General features: G+C 45.8%; 1 protein-coding gene across 8 annotated transcripts in view; it reads left to right on the top strand.

Moving 5' to 3' along the window:
• The window catches only part of TUBGCP2 (tubulin gamma complex component 2), a 38424-nt gene that overhangs the window by 25327 nt on the left and 392 nt on the right, over nucleotides 1–12705 (top strand). For 3 of the 8 annotated variants that reach the window (XM_074830118.1, XM_074830120.1, XM_074830124.1), the window contains exons 15-18: nucleotides 4412–4555; nucleotides 5155–5283; nucleotides 6125–6288; nucleotides 10849–12698. In XM_074830118.1, coding sequence (XP_074686219.1) covers nucleotides 4412–4555; nucleotides 5155–5283; nucleotides 6125–6288; nucleotides 10849–10987 — 576 coding nt within the window. In that variant the 3' untranslated portion in view covers nucleotides 10988–12698. The other 5 variants (XM_074830121.1, XM_074830122.1, XM_074830126.1 and 2 more) reach the window with 4 other exon arrangements.

The following is a 12705-nucleotide window of genomic DNA, read 5'->3' as shown; positions in this document are numbered from 1 at the left end:
AGTTACTGCAGGTGTCTGTTAAATGTTCTGCTGGAGGCACTAAAGTATCTGGGAACTGTTGTTCTTATCACACTGCAGAGTGCTGCTGTTCTGCATCACCTTTCTGCTTTATTAGTCGTATATCCCTTTCCTCTGCTTCGTCCTCCTATCTATGCCTAGCTCATACTCTGCACCCTGTTATGTAAAGGTGGTGTTCTGCTGAACATTGCCATGCACAGAAGAAGGAAAACGATGAAAAAGGAAGAAGGATGCAGGGTGAAAAGGTCATAAACCAGTCCAGTCATATTCAGTTGATTCCGTGGCTGACTTACAGTGCTCTTGAAAGTGAAGGATGTGCTTTCTCTTCCATGAAGCTGCCAAGGACTGGCATGTTAGGACTGTCTGTTACATAACAGGGCCTTCCTTATTCAGGTGGCTGTTCCACATGTGTATTCCTACTGCAGGTGGGCAGGGCTGGAGAACTTTTCCACTCCGGTGGTATCTGGGAGAGGCTAAGTTCACTTCCTACTGGTTTTTCTGTCTGACAAGGGGGTATCTGGGGCATCATTTCGGTTCCTTTCACAGAGATGTAATGATCTGAGCTGTGGGATTTTCCAGTGTGTTACAGAATATTTCTGGTTCACTAGTCCAAGTCAGTGACTTCTCCAGACGTTAACTCTTTGCCCTAGCAAAAACGGCAAGGATCAGTTTTTAACTCCTGATGGGCATGTGAGATGCCTTTATTATCTCACAATGGAACACATTCTTAGCTAATGTCCCACCTGCCTGTTTTAAACCAAGAATGAGAAGTCATTGAGAGCTTACCTTTCAGAACAGGCTGTCCAAGAAGCCCATAAAGGTCGTCTTATACCTGGTTCCTTTCATGTCAGATTTGTTGGTTCCATCCTTGACAGCAGAGGAAAAAAATCTGTCACCAACAGGTCAAGGGCTATTCTCAGTCTGTCTAGAGCAAACCCTTCTCTACCTTCCCTTTTTACCTGACTGGTAAAGATCTAGACTTTCAGGGCATACAGAGTTACTGTGGAAGTTCATTGGACAAGCAAAGGATGATGCCTGAGTACTGGCAGATCTAGTGAAAGCCACAGCAAATACCCGTTGTCTTCCTTGCCATCTGCCTGGGCCTAGCCCATAGCTTCTTCGTTCCCTAGGAACATGTGCTGGAGCCAGCGCACTGGTTGCCTCACCTCTCAGCACCAGTGGACCTGCATGGCTTCTGCAGGTTTTTGGCATACAAACAAGTCTTTGTGGGAGGAAAATGAGAGTAGAGATGGCATCTTAGGTTACTTCTGTACTGCTGCCTAAAACAAGGGCAGAGACACAGGCCGTCCGCTCCACATTACGTAGCAAATGTCTTCATGGGGTCCTGTGTGGTCTTAACATACGGTCTTTTGTGTTCTTCCAGTTTCAAGTGTTTGCAGCAGTCTGGGGAGGGCTGTCTTGTGGCTCTTTTCGTAACATGAAGCTGCAGGGATGCATTGCATGGGCTAGGGTGTGTCATGAAGGCCTGTGAAAGTGCTTGAGGGTACGAAGTTTGGTGGAGTAGTGTTGGAGGGCTTTGCCAAGGGAGGGAATATGACCTGCTGCCTTCTCCATGTCAGGAGACAACTTGCAAAGGTCCATAGGAAGTGCTATCCCTCAGCTTTGTGTGATGGTTGTCTTGGCATATGGCACTCAGCACAGGCAAGGGCTGTGCCAGGCACTGAGCTTATGTTTAATTAGAGCAGATGGTCAGTCATCTATTCCTCCAGCTTGTTTATTTTGCAGCATAACCTTTGTGATGGCTGTAGTAATTTTCCTTATCCCAAGGGACATGGCGTTCCTCATGGTCCTTCTCAGCTTCCGTACCCGCTGTGGTGCTGCTGTGCTGGGGCTGGTGTTGGGGTGCCACAGCTACTGTGAGGGAACAGGAGGCAGATGTACATCACCGTATTATTCTTCCCTCTGGTAGTCACCCTGTGGTCAGATGCTTCCGGGTTGCACATCTTTTTCCTCTTACACTGTGGAAAACATTTATCTGATGTACCAGACAGCCCAGCACTCCTTCTGCAATCTGCATTAAGCCACAGCAGCTCTCTTGGCAGCTCTCTGATGAGCCTTGTGAATCTTCAACAACAACTGACCCTGTCTTAGTTTCTGCTGTGTACTGGGGAGTTGTTCTGGGGGCAGCTAACCAACCTTTTTTAATACCCTGTCATCCTTTTTCCTGGAGAATTCACAGGAGGCATCAGGTCTAGGATTGTGAGCATCTCTGCATATTCTTGGCAAGGACTTCTGAACAAGAAGAGGTTATGTGTCAAGCTCCTGGATGATCTGAGAGAAGTGTACTTGCTTCTTAATTTTGTTGTAAGTTTAGGTTTGCAAATCATAATGCTCAGTTTACTTTACTTGCATTGAGGCACTTGAACAAGTTATGCTGTCCCGGGTTCTTCCATACTGATTTCAGGTAGTGCTTCCTTTCAGCCTCTGCTGATTCCACATGTCCCAGAATGGACTGTTAAATGCAGTAGGTATGTGGTCTGTGTTGACAGCATCCCCTGTTCTGCAGAGATCATCTCCTGACTCCAGAGTTTTTGCAAAGACTTTCTGTCTGAAGATCCCTCTCTGCTTTGGCTCTCAGCCATTGAGTTTCTCTGCTCCTTCAGAGATACAGCGGTGTTGAAGGATTTTTATTTCAGTTCCAAAAGGAATTTGCCAGTTTGTACTGTTTCTCAGAGGAGCCCGTTCCCAAGAAATGTCTATAGACCAAATCATTTTGATAGCCCAAGTGGGCAGAATTTTTCCCTCACTATGGAACATCGGTGAGCCTCTTTAGCCTGCCAGAGATTGTGAGATAGCAGATATAAAGTGACTTTTGAGGAAAGGAGATTTGTCCGTGCCTTCAGCATATGCCTCTTCATTCTGAAACCTTGAGGGCTGCTGCAGCGTTTTGTAGAGCATTCCTTCCATTGCTCCGTACACGAAGGGCTTCCCTGGGTAATTGTGCAGTAGTAACAACTCAAAGCTGCCCGTGATGTGAATATGTACACAAGTCATCACTTGAAACCAAGGAAGTTTTTTGGCAAGTTAGCAAAGTCTTTGAGATGTTATCCAAATGTATGTTTGCCTCCCGTCCTCATCGGTGTCCTTCAAGGCTTTTAAATCTCTGGGAGATGGAGCATGCCCTCTGCCAGTGCTGGGGCAGGAAAAGTCTGGCTCTAGGCAGTGTAGTGATATGGGCACCTGTGAGTCAAACATCTCAGTGCTGCCAGCTAAAGAAGCTGTTTCAGCAACCACTTTGTTATGCAGTCCTTTAAAAGAGCTGCTCACCAGGGATGGCATATCTCCAGCTACTGGGTAAAATCTTCCTTGGTTTAAATACAAACATCATTTATTTGCAAACAGAGAATGCAGAACTGGCTCTTTAACCTCCATAGCCTACAGACTGGGATAGATTTTCATTTCATTTGCATTTTAGGAGGGAAAAGGATGATCCTCACTGGTCTCATGTAGTGCTTTATGCTGGTTTTTTATTTGTCAGACTTCTCTCTTGTGTATTTCCACTTGAAGTCAAGGTGCTTTCTTCCTGAAAATCTAACTAGTATCTTCATCTTCACGACATGATTGTCAACACAACTAGCATCTTCATTGCATTAGAGAGTGCCATTTATCCCCGTTCTGTACTGGTTGTTTAAAAGGTTACGGGGTGGGGGTTTTCTGGCATCAATCCTGATGGAGCACGGCGGATACCTTGGCAATTTTAGTCCTATGGTTCTTTTCTAAGCTTCTCTTGTGTTCTCGGGTTCAGCACATCCCATAAGTGTACGAGTGAGAGGGGGTTTTTAATCTATCATTTAAAACTCAAGACTGAAACAGCTCATTGAAGTAGCAAAGCTAGACAAAAATCATAAAAATCCTTGCAACACTGCATGTCCCAGTTCCTTATTGTGCTCCTAAACCATGTTTCTAAATAAGCTGTATGTTTTAAGCCTTGTAAAATTAGTGACATTAAGGTTCTTTGATTTATTTTTCTCTTTCCACTTACTGTAGCTGACTTTACTGAGATTGTGAAGGTGGGAGTGGGCATGACAAGCAGTTTTAAAAGCAAAGGAAGTGCATGTTCAGAAAGCAGGTAACTCCATTCTGAGCCCAGTGGAGGGTTTGGATGATTAAAGCAAGCATAATTTGGTTGAGAAGGTGATGTGACAAATCAAAGGTAAAAAGCTTGTGAAGGGTTGTTGAATGCAGTAATACAAATACAGTCTCCATCTCAGGATGTTTCTCAAAGCTGGAAGGTACATGAGAAGTGTCTCAACAAGCCCTAGATCACATCTGAGAGGTCACTGTCAGAGTCAGGATGCTGGGGTAGAGCTTTAGTCTGGTGCAGCACAGCAGCCCTGGTTTGGTTTTTCATTATTGTACTGTTCTGTCACAGGCATCTAATATTGATGATGTCCTGAGCCACCACACAAGCTTCCTGGATAACTGCTTGAAGGACTGCATGCTAACCAACCCGGAGCTGCTGAAGATCTTCTCCAAGCTGATGTCTGTCTGTGTCATGTTCACAAACTGCATGCAGGTATGTACAGCCTCCCCGTACTGACCATGCCACGGCCAGCTGCTTTGGGTGCCAGCCAGCTGTGACAGTCTCTCTTTTTCAACTTGGCCCCTCTTGTCCTCGATGCACATGGAAGAGCCTCTGTTCGTCCCTCCAGCTGACTTTAGAGCCTGACTGCTCAGACCCTCATCCTTTCGCCCAAATTGTTTCTGTGGCTTCTCCCTCCACAAAATTCTCTATGCTCTTCTTTTTCAGTGTTGGGATCAGGTTCATATGAACCGAATTACCTCTCTTCAGCCAGTCCTGCAGCAGAAGTTGTAGGACTCTGCAATTTTTAGCATGCTCTTTTGAGGGTCAGGCGAGGACTGGTGATTGGGCCCATGGAGACTGATCTCTGTGGGCACACTTTAGCCAGCACCTCAGGGAGCCCATAGCTTTAAAAAAACCCACCTTCCTTTGGGTTTAGGGAGCTTTGTGTATTAACATCGTAAATTTAATTTCAGAGTTAGCTTTCGTGGGAGTTAGTTAGCTGCAGGGCTAGCAGAACTGAGTCAGTCTCCTGCTTTGCCATAATTGAAAAAATGGGGTCTAACCATTTCCCCAACCCTCTGCCCTCCAAGAGGTTCACCCAGAGCATGAAGCTGGATAATGAGATGGACCGACTCACCTTAGAGCACGGCACAATGCTGGGCCCGCCGACAGAGGAGGAGCGTGCTGAAGAGACTGCGAAGAAGCAGCTGACTAACAAGGTGGGACATGGGATGGACAGCTGAGCCCTTTGCCCTGTGGGTGCTGCCTGGGCTGCAGTCTGGTCAGGGTTGGCTGCCCTACCTCTTGCAGACAGACCTTCCTAGTTTCTAGAGCACCTTTGGCCCCGAAAGCAGAGCCTTTGTGGAATTGTGGGCATTTCTGAGGGCAGTGTGGAGTGCTGATGGTGTTCCCAAAGTCTGCTTTGAAGACCCTGTCTCCCACAGCAGCCCCTGCACTTGTTTTTAAGTTCTTAGTTGTATTTTCAGCTGTGCAGTGGGTACCCACATACAGGCTTTCTGCAACTGGAAAACTCTCTTATTTCCAGAACTAGCATTTTGTGAAGGATGAGCCAATAAACTGTCAGGTGTGACTCTTTGCAAGCCATCCCTTTCATACCTGGGATATTTGTCTTGCCCATAGTTCTGTACCTAGATGCACGCGTACTAAGCGGGTTGTTGGGCATGCCCTGCGGTCCCACGGAGAGCCCCGCTCTGCTCCATCACGCTGCAGGGCAGTCAGAGTGCTCCAGAGGTTACAGCCTCTCTGAGGCAACACTCACTTTCTCCTCACTGGCTTTTCCTCCTGACTGAAATGACAGCATGGATTTGAGGATAACTCTACTGGGATCTACTCTGGGGTTCTCCCAGATAGCCATAGCAAGGTTTTTAACTACCAAGGACCTTCCAACAGTTTTGAAAGATTTATTTTAGTGGCTGAGTGACTGTGAAGTTTTATGACGGTATTTCTGAGCAGGGTAGGAAATAGGGAAGGAATAATTGCATCTCTTTGGCAAGTGTGAATCGGCAAACACATGGGGCCACTCTGCCTTTGTCTTGATAGCTTTTAGCAGAGCATGCCGACAGCCTCCACCTGACGTCTGGCTTCGAAGCGACTATCAACAAGTTTGATAGCAATTTCTCAACACATCTGCTGGACCTTTTGGACAAACTGAGCGTTTACAGCACCAATGACTGTGAGCACAGCATGCTCAACATCATCTACAGGTGAGCCCGTCGTTTTCTCTCTGTGACTTCCCCTCCTGTGGTTCCCAAATTCAGCTCAGGAAGAATAATTGCTGTTTATAACTGTGCATATCAATGAAAACACTGAAATCACAAGAAATGTTGCTTTGCATGTCAACCCAATGCTTTAAAAAAACCAAACACATTCCTTTGAATTGTGTGAAATTTGTCTATTAATGTTGTAAATGTAATACAAGTATTGGTTTTCTTGGGAATTGTCTCACTGTGTAGACAGTGAATAAGCTGATTCCTGAATACAGCGTCAGTATTCCAAGATGAGAAAACCATGCAAAAGATTGATCATAAGTGACTATTTTGTTTTAAGTTCACATCTTGTCTTTATTTAAATAAGCATCCCTTATTATGTATTTATTGTGGCCTCACCCAGACTTCCTAGATTCTTAGAAATCAAAATTCATCCAGTAATACCTAAAAGTCAGGTACACAAGATACGCTGCAGGAACAGAGAGAGAGAGGGAGAAGGAGATCTAGTTTTGCTGCTAGGTTTATAACCTCTGTGTTTCTTTTTCAATAAAATGAGATGTGCAAGGCCTTCTTTGGTATAGTTAACATTGCTACAGGAAATATCAGCATTGCTGGGCTTTTTAAGATCCGTGTTACAGATTGGTGGAGGGACCTGTCCTGGTACTTCTAGCTTTGAAGAACCACAGATAATGTTCTAGGAGCTTTACCCTGAGTTGAGCACATGTGCTGTGCAAGCAGAGTGCTTTTCTGATCCTGCTACCAGCGCTTTAGGAGCAGCACAGAAATAACTGCAGCTATGGAGTTTGCTGCTAAGAGCAGCTTTTAGCGTCTGGAATATGTTTTTCAAGAGTTAAGCACTCATGAAACCTAGCAGCCTGCAGATTGGAAATGTTCAGCTGAGGCATGCATATAAGCACAGAATAAGAAGGCAAGTGAGGGTCAGGAGTTGACATCTCTTAGTTCAGAGAGTCACCTTGGTGGAAGTCACATGTAAGAGCTGCTGGGCGCCAGCTGCCTCACACCTGGCGAAGACTGTGACTCTTCAGAACGCTGCCTGCAGATTGTTAGGCACATACAAAAACCAAGTCATTTCTATAGTGACTTTTTTTCCAGTGAAGAGGCAGGATATATATTGCATATACACATAATTTTAAGAGGCTAGGATTTTCGTTAATATAAACTATTTCAACACCAACACATTTTTAAGTGCTTGCTCTATGTTCGTAAGCCTAATAAATGCATTTGCACTGTTACTGTGCGTGTGAGCCTAGAACACCTGAGACTTACCTCCTTTGTCATTGCTGTCAGCTAGGGCACCAAAAACAAAGCCATCCTAAACATCCATTAGGTTCTTCATGCTGTCTGTAAGCCAGTGTGTAGCCTTATTTTCATGTGTAAGCAGTTGATCAGAGCTCTTATAGGGCTAGCCAGAAGTTAAGGTCATTTGTAGGTCTTGATTGTTTCATCTTTTTCTGAGGGAGGCCCTTGGTTTACCAAGGAGTACTCCCTCCTTTTAATAATGTTTTACATCTAAAGTTGCTTTTCAGTGGTAGATATGCTAGAATCAGTTATCGGTGATGCGTAATTTTGTTCATAAATGTGCCTGATAACTGGTTAATCACATATATTTTCTTTCTTCCCTTGGTGCTGTAGGGATTCATGCCCCAACCCCTTTGATATTTAGCACAGAACAGAGTAGATCCTTCTTTAGTTCCTTTTAGTGACATGGGACTAAAGGGTACTTTGAGCTTTCTCCTAACTGTGCTTTGTCCTCTGTTTTGTTTCACTTTATTTAAGTGGAGTCTTGCTCCTCTGCTTTGTTTGGTCTTTGTGAACTGTACTTTTTGTTGGTCATTCTCATCCTTTAACTTAATCTTCAGGAAAACCATAAGAATATTAACCTGCAACCGTTGGGTTCTGTTCGCTGCCCTTCAGTACCAGATGTCTCTTACGGCTGGTGGATAACCCTTACACCTCTGTTGAGTTGTGCTACACCTGAAAACAGAGAGAGAAAAGTTTCAGGAGTGGTTTTTTGAAGTGAGTTGTTGTCCCCACCTCATGCCATGTCTCTTGAAGCTTTCATTTTCCTGTTCTAACAGCATCTGACAGGGATGTCTAGGATTCCTGGTACCAACCTTTGCAAACACTGTTTTGTGAAGTATTCCAGCAGGAGACTGGGCCTACAGTTGTCCTTTACTTTTGAGAACTTCTTGACCAGCAACTACCATCCATTTACACAGCCCCTGGCCTCCTGTGTTAGCATCTGCTGCTCTATCTGAGATGTGGTCACACAGCTGAGAGCAAGGTTGAACACTAAAACCTGTCATCCATGTTACTTCCAGGAGTGGAGTCTAGCCCACCAGCTCCCACAACACTGGAGAGAATTACGTATCTTGTCTTCTTCCTTGTAGGATTCTATTCCTTATTTAAGGAGGACAGGGATACTCACAAGCATCTGAAAGGAAATGCAGTGCCAGTCAGGGTGGGAGCTTGTCTTCCTACCACCAGGACTGCCCTTGTTGGTTGATACTCAGTCGCTGAAATGGGAAGGTAGGTGAGGACCCCTTCTCCACAGTCCTGATAACTCTGATTCACGCCATCTCTGAAGTGGCCAGAGTCTGAGGTCTCCTCTTCATCTTGGAAATTCTTCAGGGACTTTTTTTGTGGCTGAGTGGAGGCCCCAGCTGTACAATTGATTGCTGTTCCTTTCAGGACGTAACCAGGACAGCTAGCTCTCTGCAGAGCCTGGTAGGAAATGATGGTGCAGCTTATCAAGGCCTTTTGGACATTTTAAGTCAACCTTTGTCTGCCTGGGCATCACTGTTTATTGTCATCGGACTGTTGTAGATTGCAGGCAGGATCCATCCGTAGAAGAATTGACAGGCCAAAGGGATTAAGCAATATGCTTCCCTCGCTGCCGTCACTCCTGGGTGTCACAGTAGCATCCAGAGTCAGGCTCATTTCAGGGATTGAGACCACAAGCAGTTGAGTCATCCAGGCAAGAACATTTACTCCTCCTCAGTGCTCCAGCTCTGCTTCCTCCTTTATCAAGCACTTACATTTTTATCATTACCAGTACAAGCTCTAACAGACGGGCTTTTTTATGATGCTCCATCCAGGAGACCTCAATGGTAACTAACACCGTGATCCAGCTGCTTGGACATCATTGCAGGTTGCACCAGGCATGGCCAACACAGTGTTGAAGACCAAGTTGCCTGCTCTTTTAATAGAAGAGCATCATGACCCCCCCCCAGTCCTCGAGTCTTGCAAAGAACATGTGGAGATTGTCCCGTTGGTGGGATCACGCAGCTTGGTCTAAGGCTGGAGTTGGTTCTCAGCTCACCCAAGAAGTCACCAGCGTCAAGTCCTTGGCCAGTCTTTACATCATGCAACAGCAGAAGCCCCGCAGCCTTCCATCACACTTCATCACGTGTGACGCCAGACACTGATGTAAGGCCTTTTCTGGCAGTAGCTCAGCTGGTGTCCTCCTTCCAGCACTGCTCCTACATGTTGCATCAGAGGTTTACCTCTTTTATCATTGCCTCCCCACCCTTGTGTCAGCTTGATGCATCTACCAGGAGGGTGGGTCAAGCTGATGCTGCACCATGGAGACTGGCTGTGTGTCTTGTCCGACTGTGTGTCCATGGTGCCATGGCCAGGAGCTCTCCTTCACCAGATGCCTTTGTGTTTCACAGGCTGCACATGAGTGTTGGCTGTGGCAGGACGTGACTCCTGGGCTGTGGAAGCTCTGGAGCCAGTTCTTCCAAATACGGAGAGGTTGTTTTTTACAAGTAGTGCTTCCTGTTTCAGGAGAAAGGAGAAGTATGGTGATTCAGGCGGGTTTTGAGAAAACAAAATGCTTCCATTAGCAGTTTGCATTGACAGTGGTGACCTAAGCTGCAACCAGCTGTTCAGAAGAGGGTCTGAGCCCTTGCCCCCTGGTATTTCCACCCCCCAGTTCTGTTCAGGGGCTGCAGAGGAAATACTGTGTCTTTATGCCATCAGGACTGTCGTCACTATCAAGTCCCCCAGTTTGGACTGTCTGGGACCATGTGAGTCTTCACCAAGATGTTGGACATAGCTGTACCTTTACTGACAAACCACATGTCCCCATTTCCTTAACGGAAATACTGCATGTTAACAGGCCGTGCAACAGAACATGTCTTTCCATTTCTACAGGCTGCTCAGTAATGTTTTAAAAAGAGTGGAAGTCCCACAATGAATGCCCAGACACAACATTTAGCTCTCATTCAGTCTGTAAAGATTATTGGACTGAGTCCTGGACTCTATGGCAACAGGAACCCAAGAACCAGAGCGGAGACGGTTACCATCTGAAATAACATATTTTACAGAGAGTTGGAAGAGTTTATAAGACATACTGGTTTTTTCTTATAAATGATAACCTTTTTATAGGAGTGCTTTTCGACGTTGATAGTCAACATGTAAGATAATAAAATATCCCTTTTATTCATAATTCTCTTTTATTTATTTGGTCCTGGTTAATATTTATTCAGTTTACAGTACTGAGTAACTGAGGCACAACCATCATATTTGTAGCACCAAACAGAAGATGGAGATCCAGAGGGTTTCCTTCAAAGTGGGGAAGCTCACAGATCTTCAGCGTGCTGAAGTCCTGCTCAGGTGCCTTGGCTCCATCAGTAGCAGTGCTGTCAGCTGCAGGAAATCTCCAGAGTGAGTCACTCCTTCACATCCCAGTAGTGAAAAGGAGAAGAATTACAGCATAGAGGACTTCATCAGAAGGATTAGTTAATTCCAAATATTTAGAAATCTTACCCATCAAGTGCTGTTAGCATTCATCAGATATCCTTCCTTTATCAGTTTGGAGGAAACAGCAATGACTGAGCTTAGAGTAAGACCAGTAGGACATGTGAAGTGATACAAACCCCAGCGGATAAAAGTTCCAACCACAAAACAAGAAACTGAAGTGTAAGCAGAGTTTGAGGAAGCACCACACAAATTCTTAGGAGATCGTTATCAAAGATCATTTAACCCTAAAAACAGCTGAAAGGGAAGCAAATCAAAATCTGCAATTCAAGAAATTTGGAATAAAGCAACTTGAGAAATGGAACACATCCTCAAAGCAAGGATGTAAAAGAGCCCTGGCCTTATATTTGAATCAAAGTTTGGTAAATATGCCCGCCTCAGTGTCAGGTTTCCTTTGTACAACACTTGAAGGACGAAAGAGATGTAAGCTTTTCAACCAGGAGAGAGCAACAGATAAATTCCATCTGTCGAGGCTCTGTTTTCTGCAGTCACCAAAAAATGTCAAGGAACAATTTGTTGCCGTTTGTGTAAGGTTGTTAAGCAACATGAAGCTCAAATATTGTGCCCATTCATTTAGTACTGGAGCAGCTTAATTTGAGAAATGAAGAGCGTAACTTTTGTGTGATTCACAGGCTTATATCAACTACTGCTCAGTGTTCCAGGGCACATGTTTTTAAGAGCTGCACATGTTTTAGTTGGCTTCGTAGTGCAGAGATCTGCCTAAGGCAGGTCACAGCAGGTGTGGAGCTGGGTGGTTTTGTGGCATCATTTTGGATTATTAAGGAGACAGGATTATGATATTGGGATGATGCCTGCTTTGGAGAGGCGTTTACAAGTATCAGCAATACTTGTGGTTTTGGCTGAGCATCTTCCAACCAGTTACTCGCCGCCTTGAATCATGAATCTGTTTGAAGCATACTTGTGTTAGCAAGGGAGTGGTGGTAATAGAAACTGCAACATTTCATGGTAGTTACAGTGGATAATATGGTGGATTTTATATGGGAATTAATGCTGGAGTTGAGTGGTGGTGAACTCTGGTATTAAGGAACGGTGGAAAGTGGCCGGGAAGGTGTGGAGACTGAGGAGCCCTCACCCCTGGCACCTTGTCCCTGTGTGACCCTCTCCAGGGTTGTGTGGTCAAGCTGTGTCTCCGGAGAAGAAGCTATTAGGGACTGGTCCTTCCCGATGTGTTTATATACCTGTAAAGAGCCTGTTGTCAAGGGACGAGCACAGAAGAGGTGGCAGAGTGCAGACAGCCCTGTTGCACTCTGAACAAGCTGCTGTGTCTACCCAGCCTGGGGCAGCCCCGGGTGTGGATGGCAGCTCTGGAGCTGGCTGTGGTGTGGTTCAGCTGGTGCCTGGGAGAGGTTTCTGCTCTGGGGGATAGCTGGGTAGGAGCAAGGCTCTGCTCAGCAGGCGCTCGGGGAGAGTCCTTTGTCCTAAAACTCATCTGATCCTGTGACAGACTTTATGTAATTTTGGATCCCCTTGCTGCCTGTGAGTGCCTCAACGAGCACGTGTGCCGTAGCACTTGCAGCAGCGAGCTCCTGGGGGCCCTCGGCAGCACGGGGGGCTCGCCGCGTGCCGCTCCTGGGCAGCGTTGAGCCGGCGGGCTGCCGAAACTTCTGG

The sequence above is a fragment of the Strix aluco genome, chromosome 7 (genome assembly GCF_031877795.1).
Source record: "Strix aluco isolate bStrAlu1 chromosome 7, bStrAlu1.hap1, whole genome shotgun sequence".
NCBI classification, from domain to species: Eukaryota; Metazoa; Chordata; class Aves; order Strigiformes; family Strigidae; genus Strix; species Strix aluco.
The sequence above is the reverse complement of the archived record's forward strand: the minus strand, read 5'-3'. Positions and strand labels throughout refer to the sequence as shown.